This window comes from Lichenostomus cassidix, chromosome 4A, assembly GCF_008360975.1.
Source record: "Lichenostomus cassidix isolate B80296 chromosome 4A, HeHo_3.0, whole genome shotgun sequence".
In the NCBI taxonomy this organism is placed as follows: Eukaryota; Metazoa; Chordata; class Aves; order Passeriformes; family Meliphagidae; genus Lichenostomus; species Lichenostomus cassidix.
In genome coordinates, this window is record NC_139485.1 from 12610742 (window position 1) to 12626269 (window position 15528).

The following is a 15528-nucleotide window of genomic DNA, read 5'->3' on the forward strand; positions in this document are numbered from 1 at the left end:
TGAGGAAAGGCTGAGACAACTGGGATTGTTCAGCCTGGAGAAGAGAACCTCCTGGGTGACCTCATTGTGGCCTACCTGAAAGGAACCTGCAAGAAAGAAGATAGATTATTTACAAGGGCCTGCAGTGACAGGGCAAGGGCATGGCTTTACATTAAAAGAGAGTAGGTTTAGATTGCATTTCAGCAGGGAGTTCTTCCCTCTGAGGCTGGGCAGGCCCTGGCACAGGGTGCCCAGAGAAGCTGTGGCTGCCCCTGGATCCCTGGGAGCGTCCCAGGCCAGGCTGGACAGGGCTTGGAGCAGCCTGGGGTAGTGGAAGCTGTCCCTGCAGGGGAGTGGATCAAGAAGCCTTTTAAGGTCCCTTCCAATCCAAACCATTCCACGATTCTATGGTTAATTGCCTTGTTAAGGCAAACCACAGACTACCCACTTCTCCCCAAGAGTTCGGAGCCTCAGCACCGTCCGTCAGCCAGTGTGGCATTGACCTTCCAGCCCATTTCACCACAACCTCCTCTAGGTATAAATTAGGGCCACGTGTAGCTATTAAAGTATTTTGAAAACGTTTGGTTTTATTCTTTATTCCTGGAGTTGTCTGGGCCTGCACAGAACCATCTGCTGTTATTCCCGCGAGCGACATCAGCTCGGCGCGAACTCGGAGGCGATATTTTCGCCATTTAGCTACCAGCGCAGTAACCCTTGGCGAAAGAGCGCTGGCGAGCACACTTGGGACACCTAAAATCTGGCCGAGCTGTGGGCGAGCGGCCTCAGCGGGAGCGCCGCGCCTGCGCCCTGGGCCGGGCCCGCCTGCGCTGGGGCCGGGCGGGGAGAGCGGCCCGGGGCCGCGGGGCTGCGGAGCTGCGGCCATCGGCGCGAATCCACCGGGACCGCCCGTCCCCGCAGCCCCGGGATGCGGCTTCGCTGCTGCGGCCGCCCCCCCGCCCGCGGGCTCGGCAGGGCCGGGGCAGCGGCGGCCTGAGGCCGTGAATGGGCGGAGCGGGAGGCGCCGGAGCCGCCGGCACCGCGATGGCTCAGGAGAAGATGGAGCTGGACCTGGAGCTGCCGCCGGGGAGCGCCGCGGCCCCGGGCGACGGCGGCGGGCTGAGGCGGTCGAACAGCGCCCCGCTCATCCACGGGCTCAGGTGAGGGGCCCGGGGGCTCCCGGCCCGGCCCGGCCTGCGGGGATGCTCCGCGGCGCCCGGGGGAAAAGTGGCTTCCTGAGCGCTGTCCCAGGCGGGGAGGGATTTAAAGAACATATGGAGGGTGCGAGGGAGCCCAGGGAGACGTGCTTTGGTTTTACTGAAACGCTTTGTTTTCACCGAGGTCTGCTGTGTGTTGCAGAGGAACACCATCCGCAACGTCAGAGTTGTGGCTGTTCTTATACATCGGATAACAATCGCGATGGTTTCTGTAATGGATCGAATCTGAACCAAATAAATCACTGCTTTGTGTATGATTACAACAGTAAATGCTTTTAGAACAATCAGGCAGATTCGGTCAGGAAGGTCATTCCACGAGACCTTGACATAAGTTTTGCATTTAGTGTAAAACAGGAATTTTTCTGGATGATACTAATTTTTGTAGTATGCATTACTGGGAGAAATACATTGTGTTGTGTAGACAGTTTTGCTTGGCTATTGCCAGCAGCCTGTGGCAGGTCTGTTTGCAGGAGGGTTGGGTGTTTGCCAGCTCTGTCTCTCTTCAGCTGACAGGACAGAAAGTGGCAGTGGCAGGCAGGGACCAGGTGAGAGCTTTCAGACAGGTAGGATTTCTTGTACAGTTAGGTTTGATTGAGTTTATAACCCAGAGTGCTGTTGTGTGTCTCCTCTGGGATGCTGAGGAGTTGGGAGATGCCCCATCTGCTACGTGGTGTGGCTTCCATCCAGCTATAGGGTCCTGATGGTGGTGTGTCTGCAGTTTGAAAGAGCATATTGACAGTAAACTTAATAAAACGTAGTATATTACAGGATAAGTACTTCCGGGTGGATTGATTTTTTTTTCCCTTTCTGTTTCTGTAAAGAGCTGGGTATCAAGTGATGAACAAATCTCACATACCTCTTTTGCCAAAATGGTTAACAGTGCCTGACAGTTCAGAAGAAATACTGCTTCTTGCCTATTCCATCATGATTTAATCTTAAGTGAATGTAATTGTCATCCTTTTACATAATCACAATGAAACAACTCCCTTTTTACATTTTGATGCAGTATGGAATGGTTGGGTATGGCAGCTCTCCCCTGGGAGGTTTCTGAGCAGGTAAACTAATTGTGTAACTGAGACAAGATGCTTTTATAATCTCAGCCTTTTCTTAAGTTGTGAATTGTAAGACCCTTGACTCTTTAAAAAAAAAATGAGTTCAGGGTTTGGGCAGGTAGAAGGGTAAGCCTAAACTCTTGCCTTGACACTGTACATACAGTATGAGTTAGGTGTTCATACAAATAAAACTGAAATGCCATTGAACTAATCTGAGGTGCTTGCAGTGGTTTGCCTGTTAGTTTGGAATTTTCCATCAGAATACTGTTTTTGCAAGATTGCAGCTCTTGGCAAGAAACTTCAGTTTTTCCCAGAATGGCTTTGTTGGGTAAACTGAAACAAAAGCTCTTGCTCTTACACAGCTTGCTTTTTCTTCTCTGCCTCCTGTTTTGTCTTCTTCATTAACAGATTTAGTAAGGAACTTAGAGAATGAGTTGCTGTAGATACAGAGAACAGTTATAAGTGGAATATTTTATATCACAGAAGTTACCTTTCACAGAACTTTTAACTCATGTTTTTGTGCCAAATAAAATTGATTTTTAATGGGAACTGTAGATTTCTGTGAAAAGTCTGAGATCTGACCAGCTCTGGTTTTTTTGCAAGGGAGATTAAAGGAAGGGTTATTTGTAGGGGTTTTTTTCTCTCCTTCTCTGCTAGGTAGCACTGAGTGTTGGACTCAGCCTGTGGTAATGTGGGACAGAATTGTTCCAACCTGTTTTCTTGACTCAGACCCTGGGTTTCAGGATGTGCTGTTTGTGTTCTGTTTGCATGCCAACCAGTACACTTACACTGAAAAGAATTTGTAGCTGTTGGCTTCAGCCAAAAGCTCATCTCTAAACATCGTGTCATGGATCCCTTAAACTTCTGCTGTTCCACCTCTGTCAAATGGCAGCTGTTTGATCTCTCGTGGGTGTGAGCTGAGTGAAACTTCTTGGAAAATTGTAAATGACGTCTGGTCCTATGTGCTTCACATTTTGGAGAAGGAGAGTCTATGCATTTTTCTTGGCAGAAAGTACAGTGCTTATGCCAATTGCTGTTGTTTTTTATTTCACAGTATAAGCTTTATTTGTTTTTTATTTACAGCTACATGAAAGCTGTCTAAAACTTATGCATCTAACTGGTGTCTTTTAAACTGGAGGATTCTGGCAATGGTGTGTCATGAAAGTGCAGTAGGATTATCAGTCCTTACAGCAGGGTAGTGCTGTTGGTCAGATTAGTTTTAAAAAATTGAATTTGTGGGGGCCTTTTGTTCATACCAAATTCGCAGCTGAAACAAAAAGATACTATGGGAATTCTTGTAATTTATGTCTGATTTTAGTCTTACATTTGGATTGTTCACCTATGCAGTTTCTCATCTGAGCATGGGAATTGTAGGGTTGTGAGTCAAATTTTTTTTTTTTCTCATGACCATAACATTTGGCTTATTTCTGCAGTCACATTCATTAAGTGCTGATCGATCATTGGCTGTTGATAACACTAGTGATGACATGACCAGTGAAACTTGCTTTAGGAATCAGTAGAACTAAAGTTGCCTTGAGAAAGGAGTTCATTTTGTGTCAAATAAATAATCCTATACCATTTAAATGTATACGCTGCTCTGGGGTCTTAAAAACTGGTTTTACTGTAAGTTTAATATAAGTTTAATATAACCTTTCCTGGAAAAACATTCAGAAGATATTAAATGTTGGTACTGATAAGATTTACCAAGATGATATATTTTTGAATTCTGTTTTATCTGTGTGATCGAAGCTGGTTTCAGTTACTGCTTACAAGCCATTTATATACATTTGTTCTGCTGAATGACATTTGAAGCAATATACAAGCAGCAGCCATTCCAAACATAATAAATCCCCATAGTCTAAACAATTCTTCAATTATTCTGAAGGCACAAAATGATTAATTGAAATCATTACTTGAAGTAGCTGGGAATTTGAGGATGAACAAGTTGATTTGCACTCTCTGCCAACAAGCTGAAAGAGTTCTTACCTACCTGTCTCTGGAGTGCTTTGTCTTGACAAGAGAGCTGTCACAGCTTTTGAAACTGAGCTCGTATGAAGAGGTACTTTTTGCTAGGAAGGAAATGGCTTTTGCATTTGACAAGTGTTTCTTTTCGCAGCGATAACTCGCAGGTGTTCCAGGCCAGCGTCTTGCGCACCCGCAGGAACAGCACCACGGTCATGAATCGGCACAGCCTGGTAAGGAAACTCTTACACCAACCCCAGCAGGTGCCAAGCAGCAGTGTGCAAACAGGAATAAACACAATTAGATTGTAGTCTGTGAAACTAATACCACATTGCTTTCAGAAACGAGGCTCTAGACTGTGACATTAATATGCTGTATCTACAGTGAAATGTTACTTATAGACGATTTGACTTGGAGAATACTTGTATTTCATTGTGACCATAACTTTGCTTATAAAATGCAAGTAGATGTTCCAAAACAGAGCAAGAAAGGTAGTTTGCTAAGAAAACTAATTACATAGCTGTGCTGTTGACAGTAATCAATGACTTAAATGATTTCTGATGCTTAAGAAAAAAAGTGCAGACAAATACTTTAGCAAAGGATTGCATCTGTAACAGAGCCAGAATAGTTATGTACAAGGAAGATTGGTGGAAAAGCCTTTCTCCTGCTGGGATATAAAAGCTCATAGAAAGTGTTATGGTCAAGATTTCTTAAAGTCTCTTTCTTCATATTTTTAGGGTAGTAGCTTAGTGTAAATCTGTTTGTGCTTGTGGTCAGGCAAAAGGAGAAAAGAAGCAAAGGTGAAAGCTCAGCTTATTGTGTTTACCCCTAAAGATCCTCAGTTGCTGGTCTAAAAAGATGGGAATTCAGGGTACCTTGCCGAGAACTTCCTGGGAAGCAGGAGGCAATTAATGGATGGGCTGCTCTTCTGCCTGCCCCTCGTAAATGTTGCAGTCTCCTGGACTTAGCCAGTGTCCCACCTTCATGGGAAGATGTTCTAACCCTTCCCCTCACACTAATGATATTAAAAAGTGTCCTTCTTCACTCCCAGCTGACCAGGTTCTGACAAAATTAATCAAATTTTACACTAAAAATCAAGTGCCCCACTGACTGCTAGGTCAGTGCCTTGTCTGCTTTGAAATGTTCCTTTAAGTTATGGTCTGGTTTGTGATTCTGTTGAAAATGGCAGGGAGGATGAAATTGCAAAGGATCTTAGAGACTTTTGTCCTTCTGTGGTCTTAAACCAGGATCATCCACAGATAAATGATTTTTTGAAAAGAATTAAACTTTCAGCATCAAGGATCCTAAGCAACCTTCTTATTCTTCCTATAGTAAAGAAGTACATTTAGTTTTATGATGTTAAAGATATTCTAAGGAGCTAGATCACATCTACTTTGGTAAATTAAATTTTATGTAAGGAGGTGATAAAGTGTGCTTCAAAACCCACTTCTTTGTATTTAAGAAAACTAATCCAAGTTTTACTGCAGTGTAAGCTGTAAGAGGGTTAAAAGATCCAGTAGTGACTGAAACTTCTTTATTTTGGTATTATAAGTACAGCTGAAGTTTTATGTTTTGTTCAACTTTGTGGAAAAGAAGTTGATTAGTGTTTGTCTAATCTGTGTGGTGTTCCTTGTCATGGGAGCAGTGGGAGTAGCTAAAATCTCTGATAACTGGAGGTCATACTCCATCAACTCCCATCTTCAGTGCTGTCCCAGTTGCTCAGCTGAATTCTACAATCTGGTTTTGGAGCAGCTTCTCCAAGTCTTAGACTCCAGCTGGTTTATAATGATGACTGCAAGGGCAGTGGTGCCATTTGGGCTGGGGCTTGATCTGCAGTTTTCTGACACTACATGTTGCCAAGGAGGGGTCAACCAGGCTCGGTATCTGCTGTTTATTTCCTTCCAGAAGATAGCAGTGAGTAAATGTTTTGGTGTCTTTTTTGTTTTGTTTTGCATGGCTGGGGTTTTTGTTTTGTTCCTTAGGCAGACCAGCTGAGTCTGCGGTTAGATGTTTAGGTGCTATTTCAGCAGAAGTTGATGTTAAATTTTTTTCTATTTTGTTTTTTTTTTTTTTTTAGAGGCAGGTAATTTCCCTGCTGGGTTCAGTGTGGCCCCACAAGTGGTTGTGTTGGCAGGAGGCAGAGGGCACTGCAGGGCAGGGCAGAGGCACTGGGGCAGTCCCTGCTCACTTGGGCAGTGGCTCCTGCCAGCCTGGCACTGCTGAAACTTTACCTGCACTGGAGCACAGTGTCTGACACCCTGGAAAAGGGGGGAAGGTGTTTCTCTTCCCTGTGGTAGTCTAACAGTTTGTAGTGTTTTTATTAAGCTTTGTGCTCTCTTAAAACATTGGAGATTTGAGTAGCATAATTTTAATAAATAGGTTCAGTTTGTTTAGCAAGTATCTTTTGAAAGTGACAGGTTTCTATGCACAAGAATTAGAGGATGCAAACAGAGCAAAAATGAGTTTTACAGACTGACAAAAAGCAAGGATGATGACTTGTTGGAAACAAGATGTAGGATCCTCAGAGCTGTGATAGTGCATCAGACCCTGCAGAGGAACACTTAATTGTCTTCTTCTCATTTTTGTTTTATACCACAAGCCACTATTTTTGTACATATTCTATTAATGTCAAACCTTAAAGTATGTGGATCAGAGTCATAAAATTAGAATATAATGAGTGGAACAAATGCATTTCTACTGTGGAATGACAGAGTGAATAGGCAGGAATGCACTATTGTCCAAATCCTTTTCTCTGTGTGAGAATCAAGGTCAACTCAAGGTCTGCATTGGCTGGTGCAGCTTGAAGGAATTTTTATTAGGTGCACAGGATTTTTTGGAACCCAGTGTAACAGTAAAGCTGACCTAAACTGGACTTTAAAAGTAGCAAATCGAGATATTGTAGCTTTTAGACTTTAGTAGTTTATATTACGATGACTAAATTCTGGCACAAACGTTAGTCATCCTCTGTGTGAGTCTGATAGGCTGAATTCTTTTGTGAGAAGGGTGTGATGTCTTGATGTTTGTTTTTTTAGAAGGAGAGTTCTGGATATATGAAGCATTAATAGTCTGTGTTAACTTTCCCTGTTAGGCAGCAAAATCTTTGTATTTGTGGCACTGATGAGAAGATGGTGCAGTAACAGTTAACTGAATGCTTGTTAGTTCTCCAGCTTCAGCATGATGAAGAGCTCTAGTAATGTTTTGTGAAGCAGATAAAGCCTTATAATGAATTAAGTATAAAAACACCTATAATAATGCAAACCTTACTTGCTGAGCACATCCATTTAAAAAAGACACCTAATTTTTTGGAAGGATTGTCACCTTAATGAGAAGTTAAACCTCTATTCAAGGCTTCAGCTTAGAATTTTTGTTCCCCGAATGGCTATGACAAATCAGCTGAGGGTCGACAATGTGAGGGATGGGAAATAGATGAAAGAAAATTATATTTTGAGAAAATAATCACTTTAAATTACTCGGTTTTGAGTGTGCAGTTTTAGATGGTAGCATTCCAGTGAGCTCTTGATGCAAAACTGTCAACATTAACAGAAGACCATTTTTAGTGACGTCTTCTCTGATTTCACCCAAATTGGTGAAGCTCTTGAGAAACTATAAAAGAAGTGTTTAACTCTTTGTTAGCCTTCTAATAGCTGATTTTTTTCACCTGTCAAAGTACTCATTTAAAAGCAGACAACAATCCAGGAGCATTTTTGTGCAATGTGTTGTTTGGCTTTGTATTTTTAAAGAATCTATTGGGAAGCTTTCTGGATCACTTAAAATAAATATTCTGAATCACATCAAGGAAAATATTTATGCCAGCATATATACTAGGGTGACAGTGTGCTAGTGAAAAGCAGCTCCATTCTGTGGGTAAGGCTGTCAGTTCTAGTTGCCTGGAAATGGAGTGGAAGCCAGGCTGATACCAATTAGCATCTGTGAGCTTACAAAGCAGTATAATGTGGAAATGCATATTAACATGTTCTTGTAAGTAAAGTAATATAGGTCATATATACACTGAGAATATTATAAGCAATTTTGTGGGGGTTTTTTAATTACTTTTTTTTAGTTTGGGGTAGCACCACAGAGTGGTTACTAACTTTCCTGTAGTACCTTTCCTTCCCTCTTGCTGTACTTTCAATTGTGTGTGACTTTGTTTTGCAGTTTGTGCCATCATCTCCTATCCGTATTCCTAGCAGCCGGCTTCATCAAATCAAACAAGTAAGCACAGATCCTTCTAAATTAGTTTTTTATAGGTGGCTGGTTTGGTATTTTTTTCTTTTTGCAGTTGGTGTATAATGTCCTTCAACTAACTGTAGATTTTATTTTCAAACTGCCTGCTCTGTTCCACGTTTCATGAAGCAAAATGCATCTTACAGCAAGGAGAAGATTTGAGCAGAGAGAGGATTCTTAAAATGGACATTTTAGAAAGGAAACCTTTAATGTAAACCCTTAGGGTAAAGTTTCACCAAGTTTTTGGCAGCAGTGCCAGCATAAATATTCGGGGCCAATAACAAAGTGTTCCTTAACTTGTGTTGGCACAAGACTTTTGTGCAACCAGAAAATGAGCAGGATAAGGAAGCACTCTGGCTGAAAAATAGTCTGTACTCTTCTGGCTGGGCTATTTTTCATCTGTATAATTTTCTTATCCAGATCCCTGTACTTGTGCTGTCACAGCATGAGCAGAGGGGGAAGGGCACCAGAGCAAACACTCAGGAAGGGGGGTGGTGTGGGGAATATCTGAGCAGGCTCAAATAGCTCTGCTCCCTGCCAGTACACTGCAGGCAGAGGACTCCAGCTTTAAAATCAACAAGCTCAAACTCTTGTGGCTCCTTCATTTTATATCTCCACTTTTTGACAGTGAAATGTTTATAAAATTGGCTTGAAGATGCTTAATTTTTTTCTAATTTTGTTTTTTAGCTGGCTAGTTTGCAATGTATAGGCTTGATTTTTACAGGGTCTAAAGTTAAGAAAACCATTTAATGCTTCAGACACCATTTTTAGGGTATGGTGCCTGAGTGGTGGAAGGCACTGCTTCCCACCTCAGTTATTTAAGGTAGTTGCACAGTAATCCTGAAGAAAATGACTGCTTGCTTTCATTATGTAAATAATTTACTGGCTTAAATAGACTCTGAAGCACTCGGGTCAGTTGTACAGCTCTTTTTAACAATATAAAAAAGCTTAGGATTAATATGTAAATATCGCAGAATCATAAATTAGTTTGGGTTGAAAAGGACCTTTAAAGGTCACCTGGTCCAACCCCCCTGCAGTGAGCAGAGAGATATAATGAGAAATATGCTGAGAGCAAAAGAATTAACTGTTATGGCTCTGCTCTATTACATGAAGTAAAATTTGATAATTCAATCTTCTGGAAAATGCTCTGCGTTCATATTTGTGCCATCCATTTATTAGAGCAAACAGTGTAATTTCCCATTTTGTGTTTGAGCATTGGATTCACTAGTTGGAATTAATTCCATGTCCTGTATACTTCCTGAGAACTGTGTGATTTACTTCTGGTCTCTTTCACATCTGAGCAAATTATCACACAGGTGAAGTAGGTTAGATTCTTCCTACTTAGGAGATTGTGAAGATGTTTAGTTGAGCTTTTATTCCTGAATTAGGGAATCTGCTCATTTGCTGAACAGACTGGATAACATTCAGTTAATTTTAAGGAATGGTGTCTGCCTAAGAGGAGATTGAGTCTTGTTTGTACTTGGTATTAATGTTTAGTTTAATTTTACATATTTGATCCATTTTAATGATATTTTATGGAGTTTTTTTTAGAAAAAAACCTCACTGAATCCCGAATTCATTGTGTGCAATGCAGTGTATTGCAAATGAGATGCTGACAAGTGTCTAGTTAGTCACTAATCCATAGAGTAAGGTAAGAATCCAGCCATGCTTTTGAGGTTTATCTGTACTAGTGTCCCTTTTGTAAAATGATATTACTCAAGACTGCATAAAGATACTCTGGCATGTGCACAATTTTGGTTCATATCATCGTTGTTCAGTTTTGTAGCTACCTCTTGGTTAGTAATGAAAATAAAGCTTCTTGGGAAACGAGCAGCCCCCATAAGCACTTCTCATGTCATGGTCTCTCCTGCTACATCTCTTTCTCATCCTCTCCTCCTCACTCCTTTTCATGGAGTGAGAACTTGAGGTTATTGTTGCTTAACCGAGTTGAATTAAATTTTCCACATGCCAAAGTGAAGTGAAACCACAGCTTTTCTGATCTGCTGGAACAAAGTGCTTTTTTTTTCTTTTTTGACCTTACTTCTTCATGTGCTAATCCTTTAGGAAGAAGGAATGAATTTGCTGAACAGGGAAACCGTTCGTGAAAGGTGAGCACTAAGGCAAAGTAGAACAGTCACTGCAGCTCTCTGTGGGCCCAAAACAATACATTTCTTTTCTTCTTTGTAGAGAAGTGCAAGTAGCAATGCAGATGAGCCACTCATGGGAGGAGAGCTTGAGCTTGGTAATGCATTCATGCTTTAATTTGTGTTTCCATGATCAGTATCAGGATACTAGAGACTCTCTCATGTCAACATTTCCTTTGATAGTTTGACCTACAATTAAGGTGTTAGTATAGCACTGCTTTTGATCAGCAGTTTTTCACACTAACAAGGCATAGAATTATCAGTTGTTCAAGGTGCATGTGGGTTCCTTGGGCTGCTGTGTCAAAAGAAAATTGCATGGATGTCTGCCTTTTCAAATTTTCTGCAATGTTCTGATACTTTCCATGTAATGTTTTAAGGCTTTTTTAAGGCTTTTTTGGTTTTTGTTTTTGGTTTTTTTGTTAAGCATAAGCTCATAAATGGATGCCTAAAACTTGTTTATATGATAGAGGATAACTTTGGAATTTCACACCAATCTGTCCTTTTCTTGTTAAGGCACCTGCTCATAAGATTAATTATGTGTACTGTTCACAGAGCGACAATGATTTTGAAAAATCACTATCACCAAAGCAAGTAGACTTTGTTCCAGTTTCTCCAGCTCCTTCACCTACACGAGGAATAGGGAAGGTGAGCAAAATGTGGTAATAATGGTTTTATCTGAAATAGAGCTAAATAAATTCAACCAAATTAGTAGCAAAAGACTAAGCCACCTGCTCCTTTCTAACTCAGCTGCAAGTAAGAAACTAGAGAGTAAATAAAACCCCCTAAAACCCCAAACCAGAAAATACCAGCTGCTTGTATTGTGGATGTGAATTTCTGGGGAGTGTTCAGCTGTTATTCTGTGGTTAATAAAAAACAAATAAGTCTATTTAACCAGAGTACAGTGAAATAAATCTGCACGAAAATGGAATCTGTCCAATTTTTAATTTTTTTTTTCTCAGTAGCAAAAAGTGGTGTCTCAGTATACCCAGTGACTGGTTGCTGGACTTGATACTGGGTTGTTTATTTCTCTGCAGTTAAGCATCAATTGTTACCACATGGGAGTGATACAGTATTTGTAAGTAATAACAGAAACTCTTTTCCTCTCAGCAATGTTTCTCACCATCTTTGCAAAGTCTGGTGAGCAGCAGTGGGTTGCCTCCAAGTCCCAGCCCAAGTCCAACAAGGAGATTTTCAAGGTAAGTCACCAGATCATATCAGTGATAGAAAATTGGTGTAGCTTGTTCATAGTAGGTATTTGAAATACCAAAATTTGTTATATCCATAATTGATTTCTGAGCACAACCACAACTTTATATACTCGTGTAGGCTTTAGATTTTACAGTGTTGTTAAACATTTGTCAAGATCCTCATGTGATAACACTGGGAAATGGGCTGTATCTGTCTTCCCAGGGTAGTCTCTATATTGCTGTCATTCACAACTTAAGTAGTTGAATTCTGATGGGAAGGAAACACAAACAGATTTAGGGTTTGTTATTCCTTGGAGTGATGTGGGCACACAATTAAATTTTACTAGGCCCTCACAGTTCAGCAAAGCACTGCCTGTCAGCTGAGATGAAGTCTCAGGGTCTGGATGTGAGCTTTTAGACTGCCCCAGTTGTGAAATAATGTAATTAAACTTTTCCTGCTCAGTTCTGTGCTTCCTGGCCTATCTTCAGAGGGAAAAAAAGGACTTGTTTTGGATGAGCTGTTTTAATGCTTATTCTCATTGTGGTTTCCACTCTGTAGTTTGTTTTCTTTTGATTGTTTTTTCAACTTTCTCCTTTAATAGTGATCTCAATACAGCATTTGCCTTCTTTTAGCAGGAGAAGCCAGAGCCCAATTAACTGCATTCGGCCAAGTGTTCTTGGATCAATCAAAAGAAAAGGTACACTATTTAGGTTTAGCTAATACAATAGGTCACTTTGTTAGTTATATATTAATTCATGTAGCTTTCTTCATAATTCTGTCCAGATGGCTGATACTTCAGAAAGTGACTAGAAATAAAATATATTACACATATTATAATATACAAATCATTAAATTAGAGTTTACTATTCTGTAAAGCTAGTAGTTGTTTTGTTCTAATTCCTCCCTATTGCTGTGGTCATATAGATGTGATTAAAAAGATCTGATGTGACCTGCTTAACAAAACAGTAAATACAACTATTGATATATTTAACTTAAACAGAAAACTTTGAAAGTCCTGGTTAACTGAAGCACACAGGTACTGTACATTTAAAATAACTCTACAAAACCCAAAGCTGATGCACAGGCCTGGTAGGCACCTTACAGCTTTATAAGGAAATGTTTCTCTGTCTTCCTGCATTTTTCTTCAAGTTTGACTCCTGGCAATTTTATTGCATCTATTTTTATATCTTCGTGCTTCACCTTTGTTACAGAACACCTCTGGCTCTGAGACAACTTTTAAAACACTTTCATCTGAGTGCTGTCATAGTCTATTTAAGCATACACCTATCCTCTCTTCTTCTACAGTATTTGGAAATCAAAGTCAAAAGAAAAGTTTCGTGATAATCCTGGAGCTTGTTCTTTTTCTTTATTTTCAGCTTCTCTGCTCTTGTGAAGCTGGTCAGTGAACTGATAGCTGGATAAACTGAAACAAAAAGATTATTCTTCAGTACTGAAGAATAATTATCTGGTATCTAAGCCTTAGTTAATAACTCACTAAACTGTACTGAGGCTTGGACAAAATGGTTCCAGGAAATAAACAGTCTTTAAAATTTCAGCATCCAAATTCTATGTTTTACGTATAAAATAATCTATTGGAATAAGTTTGAACCTCTCTTCTGTTTGCTCTGTAGAAGTACATTGAAAGTAGATTTTAGGTTAAATGAGTAGTAATTTTATCACTTGTTACCTGTTCCCAAAGGTGTGACAGAGATGGAAGACCACCCAAAAAGATTATTCCAAGGATCCACCAACATGCTAACTCCCGAGGCTGCACATCAGGCGGACCTTGGGGCATGGTAAATGCTGTGCTGTTTGTTGTCCCTTTCAGCAGAAGCAGTACAAATCTTTTTCCTTCTAGCAGTAATTATGCTTGAAGTTTTTTGTGCTTGCTTTTGTCTTCTATTGAGAGATATCTCATAATGTTACAACACTGAAATTATCACAGTAAACAGGCAGCAATGTTCACTACAATTCTGCAGTTTCTGACTGTATGGGAATTGAGCATGTTTAGGAAAAGACATGGGTAATAGCTTTTGGAGTCTGATTCAAATTGCAATCAAATGTGAATGCTGATGCCTTTTGGGTGAATTGGGTTTTGTTTTTTCTCCCTTGCTCTTAGTTACAGAGAAACACGAGTCTGTCTGACCCTCCCTGCTGGGAGGAGATAAAAAGTACTTTGTTAAAAATTGTAATTATTTGTAATAGCAAGGGATTTTGATCTAGTGTTTTAGTCAAAAGGTTAATCATAGATAGGGTGTGCCCACACAACTGTCAAGGGTTGTTCACAGTTTTTCTGTCTTTGTGCCTCTCAGCTGATGTACAGGTAATGCACAAGCTTTGAAAGCAATAGCAAAATAGATGTTTTAAAGGTGCTTTGAAAACATAACTCTTTTTCACACCCTGTTTACAGTAGGCATAGCAGTGTGGGTTCAATTGCTGCATCTTGGTGTAGGAGATGGTAATGAAAAAAAAAATCACTTTGCTTCTATCACTGATGACAGATCAGCTGTAGTTATAGATTTGTGTCCTGTGAAACATGTAGTACAATTTACCATTGGCTCTCCTGGCAAAAAGGCTTCTGGCTGTTGTGCTGGCCCAGAGCTTTGAGGATGGAGTAAAGCTGGCAGTGGATTGCTCAGCCTGGGACTTCTGATCTGTGCCCCATTTTGGGTGAGCAAAAGAGGAACTGGGCAGAGTGTCCTGTGTGTGTCTGGAAGTGACTGGAGGTGTGTAGCTGCAGGTGTATTTCAGCTCACAGGGCTTGCTGCTCCCTCAGAGGTGCACAGGTGTGTTTGAAATGGCTTTGTGATGATTGAGGCTGGTTTTAGGCACTTACCTGAGCCAGTGCCTCATTTCTCATTCCTGGTGTCGCTCCATTTTCAGTCTGTCCTCACATGCCCTGGATGACAACAGGAGCAGTGCAGGCTCCTCCTGTGACTCCCCAGCTGAAGCTGGCACCAGCACAGACTCTCCAGTGTCTCTCTCTGACTCCAGATCCCCGTTTTTACCAGTGGATCTCACGGCCAAGTTACCGATGAACTGAGAAGCAGGAATCTGCTGATGGACACCGGGAAACAGGCGGGATATCGCCCGGACTTTCTGTTGTGTGTAACCCATTCTGTTCCTCATAGGAACTTCCAGCAATGTCATTACTTCTAGAAACCTTCCAGAACGGTTCCTTGAGGAGGAATTCCCTTTCTAGTGATTTGTATGACATTTACTACAATGCAGAAGCATTTGGGCTGCAGACACGTCAGGTGCTCACATCAGTCAGCAGGCTGCTGGTTTGCAGTGGATGTGATCTCCTTGGCATGACTTACAAACACTGTGCATGTGTCCTGCTTGTGGAACACTTAGCTTGCCAGCAGCCAGTGTCCTCCCTGCCTGTGGAGGGCAGATAACTCACATTTGTCCTCAGCCTAAAACCAATGAAGCAGCTTACTAATTGTTTCTGTTCCCAGAGTGTTAGATATTTATATTTTTTTTTCTTCTTCATATGAAAGGGAGAATATTGCAGAGGGGAATTGATTATTATTATTATTATTGTATTCTATTATGATTGGGTCTTAATCAATTCTGTGTTCCAGTGGATGTCAGAAAAGAGCAAATGGTGAATTGTCAAATTTATATGTTGGATTTTATTCATGATCATGACTGCTGTTGTGACTAAATCTAAATTAGGTGTGGAACATTCTTCTGGGGTTTTGTATTACTTTCTTTTTCTTCCCCATTTAGATGATGTATTGGAGTGGTAGATGCTCTGTT

At 40.9% G+C, this 15528-nt stretch overlaps 1 protein-coding gene across 2 annotated transcripts in view; it reads left to right on the top strand.

Annotated features, from left to right (window-relative positions):
• The first annotated feature begins 780 nt into the window (after positions 1 to 780).
• LOC146437497 (P2R1A-PPP2R2A-interacting phosphatase regulator 1) overlaps positions 781 to 15528 on the top strand; it is a 15945-nt gene continuing 1197 nt past the window's right edge. Inside the window, exons 1-10 of one of the 2 annotated variants that reach the window (XM_085060566.1) lie at positions 781 to 1136; positions 4362 to 4440; positions 8363 to 8419; positions 10496 to 10539; positions 10619 to 10673; positions 11128 to 11220; positions 11683 to 11771; positions 12399 to 12460; positions 13463 to 13559; positions 14647 to 15528. The exon at positions 14647 to 15528 is cut by the window's right edge and continues 1197 nt beyond it. In XM_085060566.1, coding sequence (XP_084916692.1) covers positions 982 to 1136; positions 4362 to 4440; positions 8363 to 8419; positions 10496 to 10539; positions 10619 to 10673; positions 11128 to 11220; positions 11683 to 11771; positions 12399 to 12460; positions 13463 to 13559; positions 14647 to 14806 — 891 coding nt within the window. In that variant the 5' untranslated portion in view covers positions 781 to 981 and the 3' untranslated portion in view covers positions 14807 to 15528. Of the gene's footprint in view, positions 1137 to 4361; positions 4441 to 8362; positions 8420 to 10495; positions 10540 to 10618; positions 10674 to 11127; positions 11221 to 11682; positions 11772 to 12395; positions 12461 to 13462; positions 13560 to 14646 lie in introns of both variants that reach the window. The other variant, XM_085060564.1, reaches the window with a different exon arrangement.